The 13,941-nt window shown below is 34.5% G+C and overlaps 1 protein-coding gene across 6 annotated transcripts in view; it reads left to right on the forward strand.

The window, feature by feature from the left end:
- The window catches only part of LOC109097575 (SPARC (osteonectin), cwcv and kazal like domains proteoglycan 1), a 327,147-nt gene that overhangs the window by 203,671 nt on the left and 109,535 nt on the right, over nt 1–13,941 (forward strand). For 2 of the 6 annotated variants that reach the window (XM_042770615.1, XM_042770611.1), the window contains exon 3: nt 13,353–13,361. The exons of 2 other annotated variants lie outside the window; for them this stretch is intronic. In XM_042770615.1, the coding sequence (XP_042626549.1) occupies nt 13,353–13,361 (9 nt within the window). The remainder of the gene's footprint in view (nt 1–13,352; nt 13,362–13,941) is intronic. 2 more of the 6 variants (XM_042770613.1, XM_042770609.1) reach the window with 1 other exon arrangement.

The following is a 13,941-nucleotide window of genomic DNA, read 5'->3' on the forward strand; positions in this document are numbered from 1 at the left end:
CAGATAGAAAAACATTAAATAAATCCCACGGGACCTGATGATGTATTGAGGTCTTATGAAGTGAAATGATTGGTCTGTGTAAGAAAAATTAACTTTATTTACAGCATTATTACCCTGTATTCCATAGCCTTGGGAAGCAGGGAGGTCTGATTCTTTCCCACAAACAATTTTTTTGGACAGTTCATTTCATTTCAGTTCACTAGTTTACTTACGTAATCATGCAGTGACATACTATAAACACAATCATTGGTCATGAATTGTAAGTCAGTTTTTTAGTCAAGTGTCGTGTGTATATATTACTATATATACTAATAAACTGCTGCTCTCTCTCTCTCTTCTCTATTCTCTCTGTTTCTTGAATAATTTACACACTGCTGCATTTCCAATGAGTCATGAACTTTGTTAATCAGTTAGTCATATCACCGAGACACCAGAGAGAGACACAGAGAGATCATTCTTGTTGTTTATTATTACCATGTACATTTTTTTGCCATTACTATTATTTTTAAATTATTTGATAATTGATAATTAGTGACATTGAAGTGGTGGTAAAATTTTAAAGTATTAAAATGAAATATTTAAACATGTAGAATACCACCAAAAGACTGTAGAGTTTAGTGTTTTATTGTGTTTTTTATTTGTTTAATTTAATTTTAATACAACTTACTTAGATAAAACAATCCATTTTTTGTTATCGCTAACACATACTCAGTTTCAGATACTTTCATATATGGAAGCAGTTTTGGAATAATTCAAGCAAAATAGGGAAACACAATAGTGCAAGTCAGTGAGAGATGTTTATTTTATTGTTGAAAGAACAGCAAGATAGATAGAAAGTAATAGAAAAGAGAAAATATCCCATTATTTCCACATAAAACATAAAAAAGTTTTTAGGAGTCCCACAGGTATTTATTATATCCATGTCGGAGCAGATTTTATCAGAGATACAGCAGAGCAGACCTGCAGGTCTGTGCGTGTGTGTGTGTGTGTGTGTGTCACCAATGTAATATTAACACCAGTGAGACACAGTGTGATCATTTCTGTGTGTGTTGTATTATTTACCATACCACTTTTTTTATGCTGGATGATTATTTAAATTACGTTTCTAATTTATAATTAGTGACAGTCCTGAAAGTAGTGTGTAAAATTTTGTGTTTATGAATGAAATTTCATGTCTGACAGAAGATGCACCAAAAATTGTGTAGAGTACATTGTGTCTTTAATTTGTGGAGAAATTGGTTAATTTAATTTTGCGGCTACAACTTAGCTTATTTAATGGTTTGCATTTTTTGCTGACCAGTGGATCCTCAGCTCAGTTTGGGTGCCATGTCAGAATGAGAGTGAAACAGCTGATAAAAACATCACAGTAATCCACAATTAGTCAAGCCCTCTCCCAGTCCAAAAGATGTCTTTGTAAGAAACAAATCCCATCATTAGTCAGTAAGCCCCATATTAATGTTGTTTTTTTTTTTTTATTTTTTTTTTTTTTTTTTCAAACTTATTAAATGGTGTGAGAGTACTAATTTTAATTAATATAATATAATATAATATAATATAATATAAGTTTTTATAATCCCATAGGTATATAATATAATTGTGATTAGCAGATTTAATTGTTTGTAGAAGATACAGCAATAGCAGACCTGCAGGTCTTTTTTTTTCGTGTGTGTGTGTATGTGTGTGTGTGTGTGTGTAAAGGTGTGTGGTGTACCTGGTTTATTGTGTGTTGTCATTTAGGTTGCTATTTAATGCTGGACAATTATTTCAAGCACGAAATCTAGTTTATCTATGCAGTTTAAGTATGCTATAATGTGTATATGTATAATATAATGTAATATGATATAATACCATTTCATAGAATAACAGCAGATTAAATTACTTTTTTGAAAATAATGACGTTTATTTAGTTAATAATATAATACAATATAATTTATGCGGCATTATGTAGCATTATTTTCAATTGCATATTTAGTTGGAAACTCTTTGAAAATAATGACGTTTATTTAGTTAATAATATAATACAGTATAATTATAACATCATTTAATCAGACGATTAATCAATATTTGCGACACACCTATTTGTCAAAAAAAAAAAATTGTAAAATGCATTTGTTAATTATTTCCTAAGACTGTATACTGTACATTCATATGAGAATAATGCATGCATTCAGACTGCAGCTCTATTCTTTATATGTATTTAAAACAAGGGCTGTAGACTGTAGAGAGAGATAGAGGAAAGAGCAAAATGTGCTGAGACAGACTTCTCTTATCAAACTCCCTAGAGATAGATGAGTGTGTGTTTGTGTTTGTATTTGTTTTGAATCTTTGTAATTGCTTGCTGTGCTGTTTTCCTGTGTCCTTTTGTAGTGGGTTTGTATAGAGAGGCTATTTCTGTCCCACCAATTTATGGCTCTGACACACATTTACTCACATGCACGCAGTTATCCGTGTGGATGCCCCGTCCTCAGAGCAGTGGGAGAAATGATTTAGCTCACTTGTCCATCAGCACAGGAGAAAAGAGAGTGAGGGCTGCAGCGTTGCTCTTCCGGACAGACATTCATCACTATAAATTATGCACACTGCCTTGAAACGCCCAGGTGACTAACTCTCGACAGCACAGGTGAAACCATTCGATAAAGAGCACAGCGACCAGAGGATATCTGTCGCTCCGGATTAATATTAAATACGTCAGAGGGAAAGTAGACGGGGGAGATGAATGCTGGAGAAAGATTGACAGTTTGAAAATGAGGCGATGTAATGCAGATATAAAATAATACAGTTTTATAATGACAAATGAAATGTATGCAGAATCGTTTAAATTAGCTTAACCATAACCAGGTCACTTTGACCCAGAGAGGATTTTCTTTTCCCCAAAAATCCTAGCTAATGTTATCACATTGGATTAAAACTTTAAGACTTTTTAATAGGGTATAACAACTTCACTAAAAAAAAAAAAAATATAGTAATAATAATAATAATATATATTATATATATTATTATCAGTGTTTTGATTGTTTTTTCCTTTGTCATGTTCCTGGTCAAAATGACCAGCCTACAAAAAATGCTTATAAAATGCATTATGCTATAATTATTACCAAATATTTATGCAATTTTTTTACACAATTTGTATATTTCTTGTAGGCCTCATTGATCTGAACTTATGCACCCTTTTTGAGTGAACATTGCCAAAATTACCCACAAATAGGCTAATGCTTTTTTTTTTTTTTTAACACAAATCACCATAAGCTCAGATCAAAAAATGATTTAAATACAAAACCTGTGCTAATTGAAAGAAATTTTGTTGACAAAAAGATTAAATCTAGGATTTGGTGATAATAGGAGAATGAAAGATTTAAAAGCAATGTTTAAAAGGCCGGTCATTTTTGACTGGGAACACCAAATTAGGTAGGGATTGTCAACTTAAAAAGTAATATTCTGTCATTATTTACTCATCCTAGTCACTGTCTGCTTTCATCTGTGTGTTGTTTTTATTGTTTTTTATTACTTTGATGATTTTTACTCAAATTTCACTGCAAAAGAAGCAAAAATATATTTTCCATTGTCAGGACTGTCAGTAGTGGAACAGACATGGTTCTGTTAATAGTCTCACTTCTGTTGATTGTCTAAGAATCCAAATATTGGACGATTAATCAGCCAGGGCTTTGTTTCACAAAAGCATTGTAGGCCTAAGAATATTTGGCAACCCTTAAGGATTGGAGTAGTGTTTATTCAGTGTGTGCCCATTTAAAACCTGTAGTGCTTTAATTTTCACAACAAGTCTATGTCTTTTAGAGCTGTTTGTCAGCTGGATTTAATTAGGACAAATTCTCGGGGGTGTATAAGCTGAATGTTCTGGAGTTTGAAGTTATGTAGAGTTATGTATTTACTATTTACTCTTTCTGAGTTAGGCCTACTTGATTGAAACATGTTCTTTCAACATGAAAACATTGAGTTAAGACAAAAAGTTTTGTGTTTCAAGTCAGTTTAACATGATGCAATCATGTTTGAACTGGAAACATGTTATAATGCTGTTAAGTCAAAGTGAATTGTTTAAATAAAGTGAACAGCATTTAAAAAAAAAAAAAAACATATTTTGAGTGTATACTCACATTGGCAATACAATACAGTTGCTATTGGCTAGTGCAATATATTTGCATTGAATTGTTGTTTACTCACTAGTCTTTTGACACACAAGCAAATAAATATATTAAACATATTCCAAATTAAACTTATCTTCACAAAATGACAGATTATTATGAAGATACATTCATCATTTGAAAGCTTCAAGAAACATCAGGCAATCAAGCAGTTTTATGATAGAACTTTAGTAAACAGATCTAAAACAGCAACCATCCATGAAAATTGATGAATGTACTGTATGTTTGTCATATTAAACACAATTCTGAGCTGGTGGTGATGCTTGAAATGTTATTGCTTGTTCAAAAAGTCTAAAATAATGAAAGATTCCAACTCATTCTTAGCCTCTAACTCAACTGGTGAGTAAAATCTAACAATTTATTAGCCAGGGGCCAATGATAGACATAATTTAGTCACCTAATATGAAATTTAGTCACATATGCATGTGATTTACTCCGAGTGTAGAGGTTTGCTTTGATGCCAGTAGTTTCTACAATCAACCAATGCTTGTTTTTTACATATATCGGTCTAGTTAACTAGTTTTTAATGTTGAATCAGCAACACAAAGCATATACAAATATTGTGTTCATTAAAAACTAGTTAAAGAATGTGATAAATGAAAAGTCACTTTTATAATAATAAATGTAGAAATAGAGAGACTACAAGAGACGAGTTCTTTCACTTTACTCTCACAGAAATAAAGTCATTATTTAACGAGATCCATCCTGAAAAGCATATATAAATATGGATTAATATCGCCTTTGCTCAGTCTGAGTTAACCTTGAGTTCACAGAGGAATGGGGATTTACACTTTTGACACATTCACCTGTTTGAAGAAGGAAAGTGCAGGTTTATCACTGAAGGTCTGATGATGGAACGGCTTCATCAGCCTGTATGTTTCCTCTCTTCTTCCTTTCTCCTGTGCACTTTTATCATGTCCTGTAGCAGCTGTTGCATGTTGTCAGTTACCACAGACATTATTTGAACTTGTCTCTCTTGTGATGAAGAGCGAGAAACATGTTTGCGGGGGAATAGTCTTGTAATGGATGAGAGGACCAGAGGGTTTAAGAGCCGCTTGTGTTTTTGCTAAAGCACATGAAATCTTCAGGAAAGACTGAGTTGGAATCAGGCCCGGCTCCAGAATCAAATCACTAAGGGTGCTTCTTAAATTCTCTCTCTCCCTCGCTATATAAATATATATATAGCCTATATATATATAGCCTAGAATGGATAGGTTCATCGCGATCTCACAAAGTCACGTTATAATCAATGAAGTTCTCTGTGGTTGGATACATTGCTCAACGCTGCAAGATGTTGAAACAGAAACCAATCTCCAGAGCGCAAACCATAACGCACTGGATAGTTTGCCAAATCTGCAATGAAATGCCATTATTACAGCTTTAACTGAGGGTGCTTTTGATTTCATTTGACCCTCACCCTTTAGCATCCCACAGAACTGGGCCTGGTTGGAATGCCGTTGTAAGTGGGAAACAGTGTAAACAGTGCTTTATGGATATATTTTGTACATTAAATAGTCTGAAAATTAATTTTATTTTTTATAACTTTCTTTCCTGTTTCATGTTCATGGTCATTTCTTTTGAAATATTAGTTTGTCTATTATTTTGATCTGTTCTCATGTTCTTGTCTGTGTTCATTGATTGTCTCCTGGTGTTTCTAGTTTAACTCATTAGTTTTGTGATAAATACCCCTTGTGTTTCTCTTGATTATTATTGATGTTTCCTACAGAAGGTTTAGTAAGGCATTCATGTCAGGTTTTTCATGGGTTTAGGTTTCTTGTTAATGTAGTTTTTTGACAAAAAAATCTTTGTCAAAACTTTGTCAAGTTTGAACATCTTAAAAAAAAAAATGTTACCACACCATTGAGAGTGTTGCATTACCTGTCAGGCTAAACAACTAATTTAAAGGCAACAAAATTATATGAATTATATTAGTTAACTTGAACTAACATTGAAAAAATAATTTGGTAACACTTTTCTTAAACCTTTTTTTAATGCATTTTGAAGATGTTCATATTGTGCATTATATATTTTCATAAAAATTTGTCATCAAAGATTCCCTTGTTTTAATGCATAAAGGACAAATAAATATTGTAATATATTATATCTGTGGTTACAATTATTGAGAGATTAAATGCAGTGCATTATAAGCTGCAATACAAGGCATAATTAATGCATTAAAATACTTCTATAATGCATTATATATTTAAACGATATGTATGATTTGCGATTCTACAAGTATTGTTCTACAAGTTCTTCAAGTTCTACAAGAATTGCAATTCTACAAGTATTGTAATTCGATATTGCTAAATATTGCAATTTTTTTGTTTGCTTTTTTTAACTCTAGACTAGGGGTGGGAATCTCTAGCCACCTCACGATTAGATTTGATTATAATTCAGAGGGCTGTGATGCGATGATAAAATGACTACTGATGCATCTTGATGCACCTTTTTCTTCTATATATTTATTTTTTTCCCCACTGTGTGATTACCTGGTACTTTCAAAGCAAAGTATTTGTAATGATTACAAATATCAAATTATCAGTTTTTATATCAAATTTATTTTTGTGCATTTTTATTCAATTATTTAAGCTGGCTACTTTTAAAAATAATTACAAACCATATACAATCAAAACAATTGTTAAGAATTTAACCAACTAAATAGTGTCACGGTGTCTGGTTTGTGGTATCCCGGGGTGTCCCACTAGAGGTCTCATTCTTCCCACTTATTTTCACCCCCCTTCAGAACTTCATTTCCCACTAGCCTTAGTGCTCATCACTGTTCATTGTATTCAGCTGTCACCACTTACATTGTTTGCACCTGTGTATAAATACCCCGGTTGTTCTGTCATTGTTATGGAGTCCTTGTTGAATGTCACCCTGCGTTTTCCTGGTTCCCTGGTTTTTCGTGTTTTCTGATGTTGTCTATGTTTCTTGTTTTGGACGGATTACCTGGATTTTGACCTTTGCCTGGCTGATAATGAGATTTGGATCACCCCCAATAAACATACTGCTTTTGGATCTACCTGTCTGTGTGCGTGTCGTGACAAAAGGACTTCCGTCACAACTTACAAGCCAATATAAAGTTGTAAAGGGGATTCTCCCCCCAGTTATCAAATGAGAGACAGGGAGTACTTTCAGGGAACCCGAAGGTGCTTTTTCGTATCCCGGGATGGTTCGCAGAGGAGTCAGTGTTCGAGAGGTTTCCGCGCATCCGCTCTCCAGCATTATTGCCCCCCCGGTCGACCCTGACTCGTATGGACGTATAGACAATGCAGTTTAATCGGCTGCATTACCACACTAAAGCACAGGATCTACACGACCCGCCGAGATGTTTGTCCTCTCTCTTAAGACTACTGAACGAAACGTTTTACATTCAGTTTACTATGCATCCAAAAAATCCTAGAAATGCCCAGGGGGTTAACGTCACACGTCGGCTGAGCTGAGCGCACAGCACAAGATGCAGCCAGCTTCAGAAGCGAACAGCACACAAGCGCCGCCAGCCCTGTACGTGAGCACATGAGGGCCAAAACGTACTGCGCAAACAGCACAAGACGGAGCCGCTCTCGTCGAGCATATACAGCCGCAAATGTTCAGGATGATTGTTGAATGTTTCTTTTCCAGGATACAGAATCATTGAAGAGAGAATCGCTATCCACTGGAGAATCAATATTAACTCCTAGTTCATGCATTAATTAACATTAAACACCAATCACAAAACCTTTCTCACACAAGCCCATGAATCCTGTTGGACATTTTCTGCTGTTTCGATGTAGTTTATGTAGTTTCAAGTACATCAAACAAATAAGACCTCAATCTGCCTAGGAAAAACTGCACGAGTTTCTCTCTTCTAGAGTGTGTTATGAACAAACTCTACTCAACTCTTCTGAGTCTTCCGTCAAGCGATCTCTCCGGCACGCCAATCTCATAGAGGCCGCAGGAGGAGGAAGAACAGGCTGGGTATCCGGCTTTCGAATGAAAGCACGTCGGTATTCTCTGAGTCTTTCGCTGGGAGCTGCAGGGACAGAGGCCGCTGTTAAAACTAAATGAACACATTAGACTTTCCCGAGAAGTGGGGCCGGGGCCGGGAATGACAACACTCAGATAACACACACACACACACACACACACACACACACAGCATGGAGGCACTGGAAACACATCTCATGCTGGTGCGGACAGGCTCCGTATCTGTGATGGGATCAGGTAGTCATCAGTACAGAAGCATATAATACATCTCATCTCCATTTCATTCCCATGTCACGCTGCGTTTGGATGTGAGAAATCGAGTCTTGTGCCGTGAGCTGTGGGTTTGGTTGCATCTAATACTTCTGCTCTCTATTTCAGTTTCATGTGTTTCCTTGGGCTGAAGTGTGGATTGAAGCCATGTTGGATGTGCCCGATGTCAGGCCTTTTTCTACACTTTATAAGGAGTCCGATATGCTGGTAAATCTTTACAGAGTCTGTTATTTTTTTCTATAAAAAGGCTTCAAAAACTGATCACAGTATAAAAGCAATGAGGTTGGTTGAGTGTAGATGCAATGTTGGATTTAGTGGTTTTAACATTTCTGCAGGCACTGCGAAAAAGGATGTATAGTTCAAAAACAATCACAGAAAAGCAATGAGTGAATTCAGTTGAACATTTTAAAAAAAAAACACCAGTAACTTTATATTATTGAAAATATCAAAATACCTCAAAAACTATATATACTGAAAACACTATAGAGCTTGAAATGTATATGGCTTATTTATTGCTTTATTTACAGTAGTTATTGAACATTGTATATTGTTCTTTACAGGACTGGTTTATGTCACTCCTCATACAGTATATTTTCATGTGCAATATTTTGCTCATCACTATCGACCCAACCCTAGTAGAAACCACACACATCCATTTCACCACTCACCACTCTATTTTATTTGATAAATAATTATTCATTATTGATCAATATGATCATTACTTTTTACTTATGATTTAATTGAATTAAGTTGTTGGACACAGTGCTTTCATTCATAAGCTAGATTCTGTTTTCATCGTTTCAGATGTTACGTTTCATTTGTCACAAACACAAAGCAACAAAACATTTAATTTCTTTTCCTAAAACAAATTATTTGACAAAACAAATAATATTACACAGACATAAACATCAGAAAAAAAAAAGAATAACTAAAAAGGAAAACAAAATTTCACCATGAAGAAAACATCTTTCTCTGAAACACACAGCAGTGATTGAACAGGAAAAGAAAATTGCATGATTTACTTTTACCGGAAAATAAATTGGATTGCAGACAAATTTTCAACAGTTTTGATTCTCTCATAAGTGAAGCATGGGGATGAAGATATGTCATCTTTTCTCTTTGGAACGTTGATTGAAATGAAAGAAAATTTGCATGATTACTTTTAATCCGGATTATCACAGGACATTATTTTTTTTTTTTTGAAAATAAGTGAGTCCTCAAATATAGATTCATAAGGAACGTTTATTTGTTTCTCTCTCAACATTATTATACTGCTATGCAAGGTATAAGATTTGATCATTATTTCATTATTCTCTAAATAGCCATATTCAGAATGGGAGATATAGAGCAACTTTTACTGAATGTATATCATTTCTGTAAGTAATCCTGCTGGTATGTTTTATAAGATATCAGAATTTCACAATCTTTGTTGTCCATATACTGAAATAGCAAGCATCTGAATCAATATGCAAATTTTTCCCTCAAGTTGAACACATTCCTGAATCTAAAACTCAGTGTTTTAATGCCATCCATTCCCACTATAATACGCTTAACTGAGCCATAACTCCTGGATGGATCAAATATGCAATGTCTAACCAAAAAGACATTTTGTGTCTAAAGTTCAATAAACTTAAACATGTCCATGTTCAAATACTGTTTTTTAACTGACATGCACACTTGCACTTGCCAAAGGGCTGAAAAACCAAAGAGACACCCTGCAAGAGCCAAAAAGATGTCTTGTTTAACTTCATTATCTGCATAGACAACAATTAAAAAAAAACACACATAAGGTCTTGGCCCATCCTCCCAAAACTCCAGAGAACTGGCTTTATTTATCTGTCGTGTACTTGAGCAGTCAAAATGACAAAACTGCACATTGCTCATAAACACAGGGCGTTAAGCTCGTCTCAGCACTCTCTGGTTTTGTGCTCTGGCGGGACCTGTAAACTTTACACAGGCCGTTATGTTCCCTCTGATGATGCTTTAATGCTGTAATCGTCAGCACGACAGATGATGCCGCTCCAGCTGCTCGTACAGTTTGAAGCTGTCCGAGTCTCTGTTTTTTGATACGCTACAGCAGAAGAAGGCCGCGGGCTTTGTTATCAGACAGCACCAGAGGAGAAAACTAGAGAAACAGAGAGAGAGAGAGCGTGTGTACTGTACGTTTTGATGTTTGTGCATGTGTCTGAGCTGTTAACCTCTAGACCCGTCACCACACAATCCCTCACGTCTGAGCTGTTAACCTCTAGACCCGTCATTACTGCATTCCTCACAATCCGTTGGCTTTCAGTTCTGCCAGTAAGCGAGTTTGAGGTTTCCCACACATCTAATCATTATCTCTGTAATACCTGGAGACAGCCATCAGTTAGCTTTCCCGTACATCTCATGCTTTGCTCAAAAAACTTCAAAAAAAAATAAAATAAATAAAAACATCTCTTTTTTTTTTTTTTACCTGTGTTTTTAAGGTGTTTGTCAGTATATTTTAAAGGTAAAAAAAAATAGTAGATTTGAATAATATGTATATTTTAAAGGTAAAAAAAAATAGTAGATTTGAATAATATGTTATATTGACATTTTTAATACTGTGAATTTGAGGTCAATCTGTAAAACTGAAAATGCTGATACCATATTTTTTTTTTACAGTAAAGATCTGGCATCCATAGCTACCGGTTTTCATCATAAATTTTCATCATTTTAACATATTTATTTGTTCGGTGATTGGTTAAACAGCCAATCCTTAACCCGGTAAGGTGAAAAAGTGAAGAGGAAACAATGCCTCAAGCTTGTGACGGAAATGTTACGCCCCTTATCATACTGTGATGCTGTCTCCCGGTGCGTCGAGACAAAACCAATAAAACCCCTTTACAAACAGAGGCATTGTTTGCATCCAGTGAAGACATAATTAATTTGATTATAATGACTTATACTGTCTTTTTAAAAATACGCGTTGCGTTGTATGAAAACATACTTAACATAAAACCATGTCTAGATTTGTGATCGGAGAGACGACAAACAACAAGAGCTACTCTACACTGCTCAAAACTCATGTTTGAATCATTTTAAATATGAAAACATACTTACAGGCTACGAGTCAGCATTATTTGTCAGAACACCGGCATTGTAGGCTACTCTACCAGGAAACAGTCCTTGTTCTCCATAAAATGCGTTGCACACATCTGAATATTTGGGTTGAACTGGAACAGTGTTGTAAGTACAACTTAACCAAACCTGGGGGAAATTCTTAGTTTCGTGTCCTCTTTTGGAAGGCCAAACAAAGTAGTTCACTTTCACAATGAAACACACAACGTCTCCACAACATGGCACCTGCCGCAACATCGAGAATCGAAGCTATGCCTTCTCAGTCGCTCTGTGTTTTGGGCGGGCGGTGTTATGCAAATCTTCCCAAAAATTTAAGGAAAATAGTGGGGGCGTGTTTAAATGAGTCATTTTAGGAGGGCGTGGACGAGTTTTAACTTTTATAAAGAATATCACTTTGGGTTTGAGACTTTAGTCTTTGAAAATTTAAGGATCTTATCTATGCACAAACAGCTTGTAACACTCCAAAGAGAAAGGAAAACTTGAAATCACATCATATGACCCCTTTAAAGAGGCAAATGCTTTCTGAATGAAGGACAGGTTTACATTTTTAGAAATAAATAATTTAGTAACCACAACAATCAGGACATCAAAGCCATCCAATAACACAATGATTCATGTAAATGCTCTCATGAATGATTGATACCTTATTAAAATCCAACGTGATTTCATTAGAATTCATTTGTATTTGTATGTAAAGTGTTAAACTAATGTCAAGTTAATGAATTACAGCCTGGGGCATTAAAAACAACACAAAATTCAAAAACCAAAAACATGATTAAAAAAAAGAAAAAACAAATCATACACCAAAGAAAACAAATACACACACAAATACATAAAAATACTGATGACATCAAATAACAAAAACAAACACACGCCATCAGCTGTTTGGTGAAAGACCTCAGAGCTGAAGTATTTATTAATAATAATCATATCTTTATCTCAAAGATTTGTGCGTGTGCCACTGGTATTGTTTTCTTCCTCTGTTGCGTGCGGCGGCTGTAATGCGTTCAGAATTACACATCTTCTCACATAATATCCTGTATCACTTCACACATGAAATAACACAGAGGGTGTGTGTTTTTGTATGGATGAATGTTGGTGTGTGTGAGTGTGTGTTGTCTTCCCATCTCAGTAAATGTGTGTTTCCTATTGATTGATGTTTCTTTAGTTTAAATCACTCATGTTTGATTGCATTGATATAACCAGCTGATGAATAATGTGTGTGTTCACTTCTTGCTTCATATTTTTGTGTTTATTATAATTTTACAATATTTTATGTGTATTATAAGACACATTTTAGCAATACCACACTCACATTTGTCATTTACACATTTATGTGATTTAGCTGTGATCATGAGACCAACAGCACGTTTGTGATTATAATATAGACTTGAAAAGATCATTCACCCAAAAATGAAAATTATGTCATCATTTACTTGCTCCCATGTTGTTCAAAGTTCAATTAAAAAGAAGATAATTTGAAGAATGTGGGTAACCAAAGAGTTGATGGTAACCACTGACTTCCATGATATACAAAAAAATGGCTACCGTCAGCTGTTTGGTTACCCACATTCTTCAAAATGTCTCTTCTGTGTTTAACAGAAGAAAGATAAATTCCCTTTGTTACAATAAATTCCCTTTGATTCAATGTTACAATAAAAAAAACTAAAATATTGAGTAACTTACATTTACGTTCAGTCTGTCTGTTTTAGCTCCTTATCTGTTTCTCGTTTATTTCACATCTGTGTTTTAGTCATTCGTGTCACTGATTCTACACTAATGATGCTGTCATAAGTGAAATATGATATGCAATCTGTTTATAATCTCATTCTCTTTCTCTTTTTCTGCTGTCTTGTTAAGGAGGTTGAGGTAAGTTAAACAGTTTAATGTTTTTGTATCCACATCCACAATCCTCTCTTCTTTCTCTCTCTCTCTCTCTCTCTCTCTCTCTCTCTGTGTGTGTGTGTGTGTGTGTGTGTATATATATATATATATATATATATATATATATATATATATATATATGCATTAAATTGATAGAAGTGACAGTAATGTTACAAAAGATTTCTATTTCAAATAAATGCTGTTCTTTTGACCTTACTACTCATCAAAGAATCATAAAATATAAGGTTCCCACTTTCCACAAGAATATGAAGCAGCAAATCAAATGACTAAAACAACCCTAATTCCAGAAAGGTTGGGACGTTTTGTAAAATGCAATAAAAGTCAAGAATCTGTGATTTGTTACTTCTCTCGAACCTTTATTTAATTGTCAAAAGTACAAAGAAAAGATTCCCACTGTTTTCACTGACCAATTTAAATGTATTTTGTAAAAATAAACAAATTTTGATTTTGTTGGCTGGCAACACACTCCAAAAAAAGTTGGGACAGAGGCTTGTTTACCACTGTGTCACATCATCTTTCCTTTTAATTATAATGTTTAATCATT

Source organism: Cyprinus carpio, chromosome A14 (assembly GCF_018340385.1).
Source record: "Cyprinus carpio isolate SPL01 chromosome A14, ASM1834038v1, whole genome shotgun sequence".
In the NCBI taxonomy this organism is placed as follows: Eukaryota; Metazoa; Chordata; class Actinopteri; order Cypriniformes; family Cyprinidae; genus Cyprinus; species Cyprinus carpio.